General features: G+C 33.8%; 1 protein-coding gene across 4 annotated transcripts in view; it reads right to left on the reverse strand.

Annotated features, from left to right (window-relative positions):
• The window catches only part of VPS54 (vacuolar protein sorting 54 homolog (S. cerevisiae)), a 102,345-nt gene that overhangs the window by 41,143 nt on the left and 48,397 nt on the right, over positions 1-12,805 (reverse strand). For all 4 annotated transcript variants that reach the window (XR_827307.1, XM_010863311.1, XM_010863310.1 and 1 more), the window contains exons 8-11: positions 8,696-8,822; positions 7,656-7,763; positions 5,621-5,676; positions 3,597-3,693 (exon numbers count right to left, since the gene is read on the reverse strand). Coding sequence is in view for 3 of the 4 variants with exons in the window: in XM_010863311.1 (XP_010861613.1) it covers positions 3,597-3,693; positions 5,621-5,676; positions 7,656-7,763; positions 8,696-8,822 (388 nt within the window). In the remaining variant the exon portion in view is untranslated. The remainder of the gene's footprint in view (positions 1-3,596; positions 3,694-5,620; positions 5,677-7,655; positions 7,764-8,695; positions 8,823-12,805) is intronic.

The raw sequence follows: 12,805 nt of genomic DNA on the forward strand, positions 1-12,805 counted from the left end.
TCAGAACACTCTAACACCATCTACAAAAATAAACTCAAAATTGATTAAAGAACTAAATGTAAGATCAGAGACTATAAAACTCCTAGAGGAAAACACAGGCAGAATGCTCTTGGATATAAATTGCAGCAATATTTTTGTGGAGCTGACTCTTAGAGTTATGGAAATAAAAATAATAATAAACAAATGGGACCTAATTATACTTAAAAGCTTTTGCACAGCAAAGGAAACCACAAACAAAATGAAAAGACTAGGAGAAAATATTTGAAAATATGTGACCTACAGGGAATTAATTTCCAAAATATACAAACAGTTTATATAGGTCAAAAAAAAAAAAAAAACACCAAATCAAAAAATGGGCAGATCTAGACAGTTCTCCAAAGAAGACACACAGACAGCCAAAAGGCACATGAAAAGATGCTTGATACTGCTAATTATTAGAGAAATACTATCCATAACCACAATGAGGTATCACCTCACACTGATCAGAATGTCCATCTTCAAAAAGTATACAAATAATAAATGCTGGAGAGGATATGGAGAAAAAGGTTCCTTCTGACACCACTGGTGGGAATGTAAATTGGTGCAGCCACTATGGAAAACAGAATGGAAATTCCTTAAAAAACTAAAAATAGAGTTATCATATGATACAGTGATCCCACTCCTGGGCATATATCTGGAGAAAACTCTAATTAGAAGAGATGTATGCAACCCAATATTCATAGCAGTACTATTTACAATAGCCAAGACATGGAAATGTCCACTGACAGATTATGGGTAAAAAGATGTGGTAAATACACACAGTGGAATATTATTCAGCCATAAAAAGAATGAAAAATGCCATCAATCCATGCAGCAACATGGACAGATCTAGAAATTATCATACTAAGTGAAGTAAGTTATATACACAAAGACAATACCATATACCACACGATGTCACTTATAGGTAGAATCCAAAGAAAAAAGAGATAGAAATGAACTCATTTACAAAGAAGAAATAGACTCACAGACATAGAAAACAAACTTATGGTTACCAAAGGGGAAAGAGCAGGGCAGGGTATAGATAAATTAGGAGTTTGGGATTAGCAGATACAAACTATATAAAACAGGTAAACAATGGTCCTACTGTACAGCACAGGGAACTATATTCAACATCCTGTAATAAGCTATAATGGAAAAGACTATAAAATGAATACATGTAACTGAATAACTGAATCACTTTTCTGTATACCAGAAACCAATACAACACTGTAAGTCAACTATACTTCAGTTACAAAAATGTAATGACTCTCTGTAGAAAACTTAGGGAAAAGAGAAAAGAATGAATAACAAGTTTAAATTACACATAATTCTACCATCTAAAGATAACCACAAAAAGACAAGCTGTCTCTGGTCTATGCAGATGAAGAGGTAAAAAAAATAAAAAAACATTTTTAACACAGCTAAGAACATACTACATAAATAGGTCTCTGTCTTGTTTCTTCACTTAATGTTATAATGTATGCATTTTCTTCAATCATTAAAAATCCTTGCCTGCATGACATTCTGTACTAGTGAGTATACTGCTACTGCTACTGCTAAGTTGCTTCAGTCGTGTCCGACTCTGTGCGACCCCATAGATGACAGCCCGCCAGGCTTCCCCGTCCCCTGGGATTCTCCAAGCAAGAACACTGGAGTGGGTTGCCAACTAGGCATAACTAATTTTACCATTTCTATGTTAGACATCAGAGTTCTTTCCAATTTGTAGTTATTTAAAAATCTTCATTAAAAATGAAGTTTCTAATATTATGTTTCAGTGAAATCATGCCCTAGAATGAATCATAAACTTTTCCAAAGAAAAACTACTGTATTTAAAAATCAAACATCATCTTCAAAGATGTTTTACAATAATATTAGTTTAAGTGGCCTAAATGTGAAAATGAGAAGCTACAATTAGGACAAATCACTGTTTTCATACAGCACATACATCAAATAGTAATTTGGCTTAGTTTAACTGATATTGAATCTAAAAGTAAGACGGCTATTTTAAAAATTACTGGCAAAAAGTTGGCCAACTCCAACTATACAATGTAGGAGTTCTATATATCCAGAAGTGTGTGATGAAGTCATGGTGGGAATGTAAGAAAAAGTGAAAACATGGCCTTATACTGTACAATTCACAGATACAGGTTTGATATCTATCACTATCAATAGATAAGATCAACATTTTGGTAGGAGTCTAAATTAAATGCAATGGTTCTATATATCCAGAAGTGTGTGATGAAGTCATGGTGGGAATATAAGAAAAAGTGAAAACATGGCCTTATACTGTACAATTCACAGATACAGGTTTGATATCTATCACTATCAATAGATAAGATCAACATTTTGGTAGGAGTCTAAATTAAATGCAATGGTTCTATATATCCAGAAGTGTGTGATGAAGTCATGGTGGGAATATAAGAAAAAGTGAAAACATGGCCTTATACTGTACAATTCACAGATACAGGTTTGATATCTATCACTATCAATAGATAAGATCAACATTTTGGTAGGAGTCTAAATTAAATGCAATGGTTCTATATATCCAGAAGTGTGTGATGAAGTCATGGTGGGAATATAAGAAAAAGTGAAAACATGGCCTTATACTGTACAATTCACAGATACAGGTTTGATATCTATCACTATCAACAGATAAGATCAACATTTTGGTAGGAGTCTAAATTAAATGCAATGAATCACATTTTATAAAAACTTTTCCCGTTTCAACCAGAAAGCTTATATATGTGATGTAGAGCATCATCCCAATTTTAATAAGAAAATCATATTATAGATAAATACCTAAGTCCCCCAGATCATTTTTAATATGAAACTCAGGAGGTGCCAGGGATCTTGACTAGAACATAAAAGCAATATTGACACCTGATAATTCAAAGAATATCACATTTCACTAACAGCCTCTTATACTCAGTAATTCCTAAGGACTGTCTTATTAAAACAGTTATGACATGTTGGTAATCCCAACAAACACATATTAGAGTCTATGACATCTTTTCTTCTGAAAAATGCTGTGTGACATGTATTCTTTTCCTTATAACGATTGGATTAAAATTAACTGGCTTGACCACAAAGTAATTAAATGTAATGCATGATACATGATTGGATCCCAGGTTTAAAAATGAAGTAAAAACCTACAATAAAGAACATTAGTAGAGTAACGTAAATATGAACCGTATGTTAAAAATATTATGGTATCAACATAATATTAATATTAAATTCCTAGAAAAATTAAGTGTTATGGGATAGATTTTTGAGTGTTTCACAATATTCTAACTATAGATAATCTAGATAGATTCAAGCATCACAAAATCACAAAAGGAAATATTACTGTATAATATTTAATGCCAAGTAAGCATATTTCTTTTTAAAATGAAATAAATCATCCAGAATTATAAAAAAAAGTTACCAAAATACTCTGAAGCACTTCAAATCTTATTTAAAACAAAGCTCCTTTAGAAAAATTGCAAAAATAAAAAATTTGTTTTATTCAAATTTTTGTGTCTAGAAAGCTGACAATTTTAGGGATATTCTGGACAAACTGATAAATCACATAAGCTTACCTTAACTCTCTGTAGGAAAATTGTAAACTTGGAGAAAATATCCGTTAGTAAATCAAACCACTGAGGAAAATTCAACATTCTCATCTGATCTGCAAGCCTAGAAAAAAAATTCAAACAAAAATAACGACTGTCTTGGGGCCATTATCTACATGATGTTATCTACAAGCTGGAGGAAACTACACTGAATACTATCTAGTAACAAAATAATAAAATGCAATTTAATCTAGAATTATACAATAGAGATGAAGAAGTCAATTACTAAACAACTCCTTGTTTAAACATCTCTAAGACGTCTTTATCATGTATTAATTCCATGCGAACATGCTTTGTGATCATTTGACGTAAAGGGATAGAGAAATAAACTAATTTAGGTTAAATGTGGAAAAGATATATGCTGGAATAAAAATGAGAAACAAAACAGCTCCCCTAAAAAGCTTAATAACCTATTTTTCTAAACACAAACTAAAAGTACTTTTCTATATATGAAGGGTAACATGGCACAGTGGCTAAGAGTATGGGCTCTTGAGCCACGGTGTCTTGGTTCAAGATCCAGCCCTGCCACTTAACTAGTTGTGTGACTCTGGCCAAGTGACTTAGTGAGTGAAAGTCTCTCAGTCGTGTCCAACTCTTTTCCAACCCCATGAACGATAGCCTGCCAGGCTCCTCTGTCCATGGGGATTCTCCAGGCAAGAATACTGGAGTGGGTTGCCATTTCCTTCTCCAGGGGATCTTCCCAACCCAGGGATTGAACTCACGTCTCCTGCATTACAGGCAGATTCTTTACCACTGAGCCACCAGGGAAGCCAATATGGAAAAAGTGATAGAAGCTACCATATATGGTAGATGTGAGTATTAACTGAGTCAATAAGTACTCAGGACAATGTACAATGAATAAAAAAATGCTATGTATTAGCCAATATTTATATTTAGAATGTTTTATATATATATATACACACACTAAATATTATATTAGTATAATACATAAAAGTATAGCCAGTATTTTTATAGCTGACATCAATCAATTCTTAAAATAAAAAACAGAATTCCATAAAGATATTTCAGAACACTATAATGACTTATTACTCTAAATTTTTAATTAATGATGCTACACTTAGGACTTTATTCTCAAAAGGTACTCCTATATATTTGAGATATAGGATGTTCTCTAAGTTAAGAAAATTCCATACGGAAGAAAAAAATTAAAAACTGACTGTCCATGTATGTAGGACCTTTAGCAATGATCCAATAACTTAATTTTTCCAACTACTAGTGATCCTTGCTTTATTAGGACTGCTTCAACTAATTCTGAACCTGAGCTTTCACTAGGTTAAGTGTGCAAATTAGAACTCCACAATTCTCATTCTATGAACTTGGCCCAGAGAAGTTTTACAGTTGTCCATATTACTATTCATATCTTAGACCAGTTAATAAAACTTATATATGTATATGAACAAGAAATTCATAGTCATAAAATACTTATCACTATTTTTCTCAAGTAGAAGAACAGAAATTTCAAGGGAAAACAAAAAATTACAGACATGGGCAATTCTAAGTCATGCATTCAAACTTCTCAAAGTTAACTGTGTTTTAATTATATGGCTAAACAAATTTAGCACTGCTACTCTTCTTCAATTTCCATCCTCCATCTCTATGTACATCTCCACCCTCTCTCAGCCCTGGGAGGCTGACCTGTGGGCTTGGCCATTAAGGAGCCCTTGCAAAAGACTGAAAGGAGGAAAGGTACTGATAGTTCCGTCTCTGCCCGGAGTGGTTACCACAGAATGACTGGCCCCCTCCACTGAACATCAATTCAATTACTACAAAATTATTCTAACTACTTACATTGTTTCCTCCTTCTGAATTCTATTAACGCTCTCTTTGTCCCTTAAAGGCACTGCACTATCACTCGTGATTTTCCTATACTCTGCCCATACTTTAGCAAATAATTCCTTAACTAAATCCTCCTTATTCTAATGTGTTATCTTTTCCCTGACTGGTAACCCCAACTTAATATTTATACTTACTTCAAAACAACATCTGTGTCTATATCTTCTATTTGTGAAACTTTATTAATCACACACTGCAAAATTTAAGGAAAAAAATTGGATTAACATCTTTAGTACTACATGTTCATTGTTTATTAAAAAGGGCTTCAATGACTATGATAATCATTTTACCAAACCTCTCTTTTGTCTCTTACAAATTGCAGCAGTACCCTTACCCTATTAAATAATTATTCCAGATAATGCTTAAATTGTACTAATCAAAATTTCCTACTGTTAAAACTGTTCAAAGTTACACACATAAACAAACACACAATACATGCACACAAAAAATCCCCATAGAACTATAATTCTTGGGAACATGGTTTAAGCCTCATACTAAAATTCTAAAAGAAATTCACTTTGGAGGTCACACTTCCTCATAATGCATGCAAAAGTTTAAAGTTTTAAAAAAATAAATGCTCAGACTTAGAAGTCCAGCAATTAAAGCACAGCAGTTTTTAAAAACTGTTTAAAATATACATACAGAAAACTGAACAAATTATATTTATAGCTCAATATTTATTTTACAAGTAGAGTACACCTATTTAAACAGAACTCAGATTATGAAATTGAACATTACCAGTCACCCCCTCTCTTATTCCCCTCCTGGTCACTACTTCCTCCCCAAAGACATTACTATCCTAATTCCCAACATTATAGACTAATTTTGCCCATGTTTGAATTTTTAGGTCAGTGGAATCATACAGTGTGTACTCTTCTGTGTCTGGCTTCCTTGGCTCCACAGTATATATGTGAACATCCATGTTGTTTGTTCCATGTAATTATTCATTCTCATTGCTGTTATAGAATTCAGTGATGCAAATATGCTATAATTTTATTTACCTTTCCTACTGATGAAAAATTTGGGTTTTTCCAGTTTTGTTTTGTTTTTTTATTACAAATATGCTGCCATGAAATGCTTGTGCTGTTTTGGTGGTCTATGTACAAATTTTTGATGGGTAAATTACCTAGAAATAGAATTGCTAGTCATAAGATATGTGTATATTTAGTTCTTGCTTGTTTTATTTAAACATTAAAAACTAAAAAATGTACATTTAACCTAATGATGATGATCAGTTAAGCCTAACAAATACATTCAAAATTGTTATTTTTCAAATACAGAAAAACTAAAGTTCAGTGAATTAGATTTATTTGGAAAGTCAAAACAAATATCAAAGAATACTAAAAAAAAACAATAGATTTTAGTTTACATGATAATTTCTTAGAGCTCAGGATAAGAAGAAATGCTGGTGTAAGTATGCTGCTGCTACTGCTAAGTCACTTCAGTCGTGTCCGACTCTGTGCCACCCCATAGATGGCAGCCCACCAGGCTCCCCTGTCCCTGGGATTCTCCAGGCAAGAACACTGGAGTGGGTTGCCATTTCCTTCTCCAGGTGTAAGTATACACTACTGGTAAAATCTTTTTTTAGTAAAAAAAAATAAAAACAATTCAACTCCATGCATCAAACAATTTAAGAATACTTTTCACTCTCTGACCAACAATTCTACTTCAGGAATCAGTTATTAAGACAACAGTCTTAAATATGAAAAAACTAAACAAACAAAACTTTATACCAAAGTTGTTTGTCACAGTGATCTTTATACTACCAAACAGAAAATGACCTAAATATTTAACACAGAGGAAAGGTTAAACAGGTTTAAGTAACAGGATGTTGATGGAATTTTATATAACCTTTAAAAGTGATCTTTCTGAAGGCTTATGAGGAAATGTTTATGTTATGATTCAAACTGAAATATTTGTACAATTCAAAATTATATATATAGTACGAGAGCACCAATGAAAAACACCAGTAACTACTTACACTTTTAAATAGTCAAATGATAATCTTTTTGACTAGCTGGGCTATATTTTTCTTTGTTCTGGTTTTCTATATTTAAATTTTTTTAATAAATGAGAAAATATTATGATACTGCATATATTACAAGATCATGTAAAAATAAACTTCCCAAAAGATTCTAGACCAAAATTTATAAAATAAAAAAGTACAATTACCTGTTTAATGATATTCTTTGCTGTAATAATCATTTCTTCACTATATATTTCTAAAAAATTAAGTTTTCTTTGTTTTAAAAGTCCAAATACAAGAGAGATTAGTCTTTCCTAGTAAAACAAAAGGGTATACAATGTCACAATTTAAGTACAAAATAATCTCACTTAGAAGTAGAAATAATCAATTGTTTAACCCTGAAATTTCTATATTGCATATGGTATTTTCTAGAAGCCTTAAAAACCCTTTTCCAAAGCAATCTTGTCATCAGATTTTTGCAGTCATTATTCTAAAACAGTCAAATCCCATCCTACTACAGTGGATCAAATGAAGCTGGTTTGGGGGCAGAACAATATATTTTAGTCTAGTTTCAATAAGAAGCTAGAAAGTATTCTTCTCAAACCCTGATGACTAATAAATACTCTATAAGCCCTGTGCTTTTAAATTAGTGGTCTACAACACTGGAATGATGACCTGGATTATTTGTGGAGAATTAACTGCTAACACAAAAATCTCTTTAACTGATTAGGCTGCTATCAGGGCTTTTTGGATTCTTTACTATTAATAGTTCTTGGCAATAATCAGCATTAAGAAGTTACCAAATAAATTACCAAATATGATGCATTTGTGCATGCACATGCATAAAATATGTTCATAACAGGTGCTCAGTGAATGTGAATGACAGGTAAAATACCATACAATAACGATCACTTTTTATATAAGACACACTCCACTACATGCATACACAAGGATATAAGTTAATCATCCTATATCTACATTTGGAACTTGGGTTATAAGCTATATAAAGACTTTAATTTCCATTTTTAATTAAGCTATAAAATTATTTATTCTCTAATTTCAGAGGTTAATAAACAAGTATAGTGCTTTCTAAAGTCACATAGTCAAAGATTTCATAGGTCTCACACAGACTGATACTGAAGATAATTTTGCCCACTATAACCTAAGAAGAATGTTCTATACTAAGGCGTTAGGAAATAACACTAAGCAATGAGATCAATTTCATTCTAGAGTTCAAAGGACATACCTCTTCTAAAATGTGACAGTCATCTTCCAATGGTCTATTTAAGTCACTGTGAGAATAAGTAGAAAATTCTGCAATCATCATTTTATCTATCAGTTTTTCTAATTCACAAAGCTGTGATCCCAAATGCCTACAAAGGAAGAGGGACATGTTACCTACATTTACTAAAAACCCATATTTACTCCAAAATCAAGGGATCAACTAGGCAGCAAAAGTTTTCTAGCTGATAGTACTTGTGCAACAAGGTGACATTTTAATAAAATGAAGTCTTTTAACTTAACAAAAATAACTGTGACAGTTTCACATTGTCTCCCAAATTCTATTTTTCCTTTTATATCTTTAACCTCCAAACAGTTAAATATGCTATAGGAAACCTGGTTCTATAAAACTTCATGACTGTTTTTTTAGTCCTTTTTGCACAGACGAAGTAATCATATATTCTAAAATCCTTTCCTCATTAACCACTTACTGAATATAAATGTCAGTAGCTCCTCAGTCATTTATTTATGCAATAAATATAAGCACATACTGTGTAGCAGGCCCTGTTCTGGGTATACATAAATATCTGAAGAACTATAGGGACAGACTGATTCAATTAATCTCTGTCACAATCAGTTTGAGTTACTGTGCAACATCCCTCAGGCCATTAAACTGAAAGTCATCAGAATATAAGAATGAAAAAATAAAAATACTGAGCTACAATCTATCCCTGGAACTTTTTCTCATAAAATATAATGTTCCTTTTTAACCTATCTCTTTAATATTTGCAGATGCTAGTTAGGGTTAAAGTGAGAGGGACTCTAACTTGAGCCAAATTGTGGGGGTGATAAGGGGAAGTATTACTAAAAAAATGTGGAACCTTTTCCCTGGAAAAAACACGTATGGTCCAAATGACAAGAAGGGTTCCATGTAGTTAATCCCTGCTCTTAAGGGAACTAAGGATGAATATCTTAATATCCAAAGGGATTTTTGCCATACAATCGAACAGTTTCATGAAAACAATGGGTTGAAGAAAACCAGGTAATCTAATTGGTACAAAGCATTTCAAAACTTAAGTGAAATTTCTCTTAAATTTAAACATTTATAATTAAATAAAAAACATTTTAAAATCTTATGCTACATTTACTTGAAAAACAAACTCAATGTCAGCAACTGTCCTGACTATGACCAGATAGATACAGCACATTTAAAAAAATTAGTCTAAAGCATGTGGCCTTTTAGACAGATCCATTGCTTTTCATTTATGAACAACATATGGTAGTAGTATAGTGATAATTTGAAAAAGTATGAGTGAAATAATATAAATCTGCATTTTGTAATATGAAAATTATATTTCTTACAGCTAATTAGAAGTCTAATAAGGTTCTCATAAATGGTGACATGTCATAATGAACTAATTTAGACCATATCCACTATTATAAACTACAATACTACCATAAAAGGAATTTGACAGTGTCCTGCAAAATTACAGAGGCAATTAGCCTTTGACCTAGGAATCTCACTTTCAGAATCTGTCTCAAAAGTATATAGGTAAAAATACAAAAGAATGCACATTCATTGCAGCACTGTTGATAATGGCAAAGGAATGGCAACAACCTAAATGCTGACGAACAGAAGGCTAGTTGTATCATGCTGTTGCTGCTGCTGCTAAGTCACTTCAGTCGTGTCCGACTCTGTGCGACCCCATAGACAGTGGCATAACAGACCCTATGTATCTGCAAAATATAATCTGCAAGGCCCTATTAACCTGCAATTAATATCAATTCATGGGATCGCAAAGAGTCGGACACGACTGAGAAACTGAACTGAACTGAATATACTATATACTGCTACAGAGCAGTTTCTCAACCTTTTTGTCATTACTGCCTCCCCAAAACATCCTTTTAGACATTTTTATTCCTCATCATCCCCCATGAAATTTTAATATCACAGATATACTGTATATCCGTTTAGGTACCGTGGCCTTTGGAGCACAACAAACCATTGTAAAATTCAAGACCTTTTTTTTACCCTTCAAGAACCAATTTCCCCTCCCTGAGGTGATATTCTCCATTGAGAATGTGTACTATAGCATGATCTACAGGGTATATGTAAGGTAAAAACAGTAAGGTGGAGAAAACTATGTACAGTATGCAATTGCTTATCTAAGACGAAGGACAGATAGATGGATAAATATAGACTAAAACTTTTTAAAATGATGACTAACAGGAGTAGATAGAGAGGAAGGAGACCAAGACAGAAGTAAAATTTCTCCAAATTACCTTCTCTTTCATAGATTTGACTTTGGAACCATGTAACCACTTAACACAGTTGTAAAACAATGTTACACCTAAAAACAGCAACCCTTAAATATCAAAAGCAAATCAAATAAATGAGCTTAACTATGTATTAAACTAGAGGCAAATCTACAAAAGAGGAAATTATTTCAAGTGACTTTAAAATAGGAATTTATCCATTCATCCCATAAGGGATATACCTTAAGAAAAACAAAAAGAAATCCTATGTGTTTGTAGTAGTACTATTGTTAGTTCTGAGAGCACTCTATGTATGTGTGTGCTAAGTCACTTCAGTCGTGTCCAACTCTGCAACCCTACGGACCGTAGCCCTCCAGGCTCCTCTGTTCATAGGATTCTCCAGGCAAGAATACTGGACTTGGTTGCCATGCCCTCCTCCAGGGGATCTTCCCAATTCAGGGATCAAACCTGCGTCTCTTACATCTCCTACAGTGCCAGGCAGGTTCTTTACCACTAGCATCACCTGGGAAGCCCAATTCTATGTATGCTGCTGCTGCTGCTAAGTTGCTTCAGTCGTGTCCTACTCTGTACGACCCCATAGACGGCAGCCCACCAGGCTCCCCCATCCCTGGGATTCTCCAGGCAAGAACACTGGAGTGGGGTGCCATTTCCTTCTCCAGTGCATGAAAGTGAAAAGTGAAAGTGAAGTCGCTCAGTCGTGTTTGACTCCTAGCGACCCCATGGACTGTAGCCCACCAGGCCCCTCCGTCCATGGGATTTTCCAGGCAAGAGTACTGGAGTGGGTTGCCACTGCCTTCTCCGATTCTATGTATATTGTTGGATAAAAGAAATGAGTAATTATGTTGGTGTCATTAGGAAGCACAGTTTTTAGCCTGCTGGAAAGGTAAATATATATGCAAACTTGAAGAAACAAAAACTCTACAGTCCTAAATTTATCAGTACACAGTGGAACCATCCTGGAACATTCCTAGAACAAACTCATATTTTTTCTTTAAAAAGGAAACTTTATTTTCTAGCTCTACCCACTAAAAAGGCTTGGCGATCATGACCAATCAGCCTTTGATCACAGGTGTAGCAAGGAACACCTTGCTACAAGGAACACCTAGACTATAATTTCTAAGTACCATTTCCTACTATAAAAAACTAGGGCTCCTTAGAGAAATGGCAGTTTGCAAATCTGGAACATAAAAGTGTAACATGAATATCCCGTCATAACATGAAGTAAGAAAACCATCAACAACTACTCAAAGAATCAAAAGGATTTGAGGAGGTTCCTATATAAGAACAAAATGAATACCAGTGAAAATTTTTTAAAGGAAAAAACTTGGGGCTTCCTTGGTGTCTCAATGATAAAGAACCCTCTTGCCAGTGCAGGAGACATGGGTTTAATCCCTGATCCAGGAGGATCCCACATGCCACAGAGGAACTAAGCCCATAAGCAACAAACATGAGCCTGCTCTAGAGCCCGGAAGCAACAGCTACAGAAGCCCATGAGTCCTAGATCCTGTGCTTCAAAAGAGAAGCCATAGCAATGAGCAGCTCACATACCACAACGAAAAGTAGTCCCCACTCACAACTAGAGAAAACTCACTCAGTAACAAAGACTCAGCACAGCCAATAAACAAAGTTTAAAAAAAAGACAAAAAAACATTGATACTTCAAACATTTATAAAACCATGTGCTTATAAAACATTTGGAAGATGCTAGGCTGGATCATGGAAAAAGCGAGAGGTCCAGAAAAACATCTATTTCTGCTTTATTGACTATGCCAAAGCCTTTGACTGTGTGGATCACAATAAACTGTGGAAAATTCTGAAAGAGATGGGAATACCAGACCACCTGACCTGCCTCTTGAGAA

The sequence above is a fragment of the Bison bison genome, unplaced genomic scaffold (assembly GCF_000754665.1).
Source record: "Bison bison bison isolate TAMUID 2011002044 unplaced genomic scaffold, Bison_UMD1.0 scf7180017864489, whole genome shotgun sequence".
In the NCBI taxonomy this organism is placed as follows: Eukaryota; Metazoa; Chordata; class Mammalia; order Artiodactyla; family Bovidae; genus Bison; species Bison bison.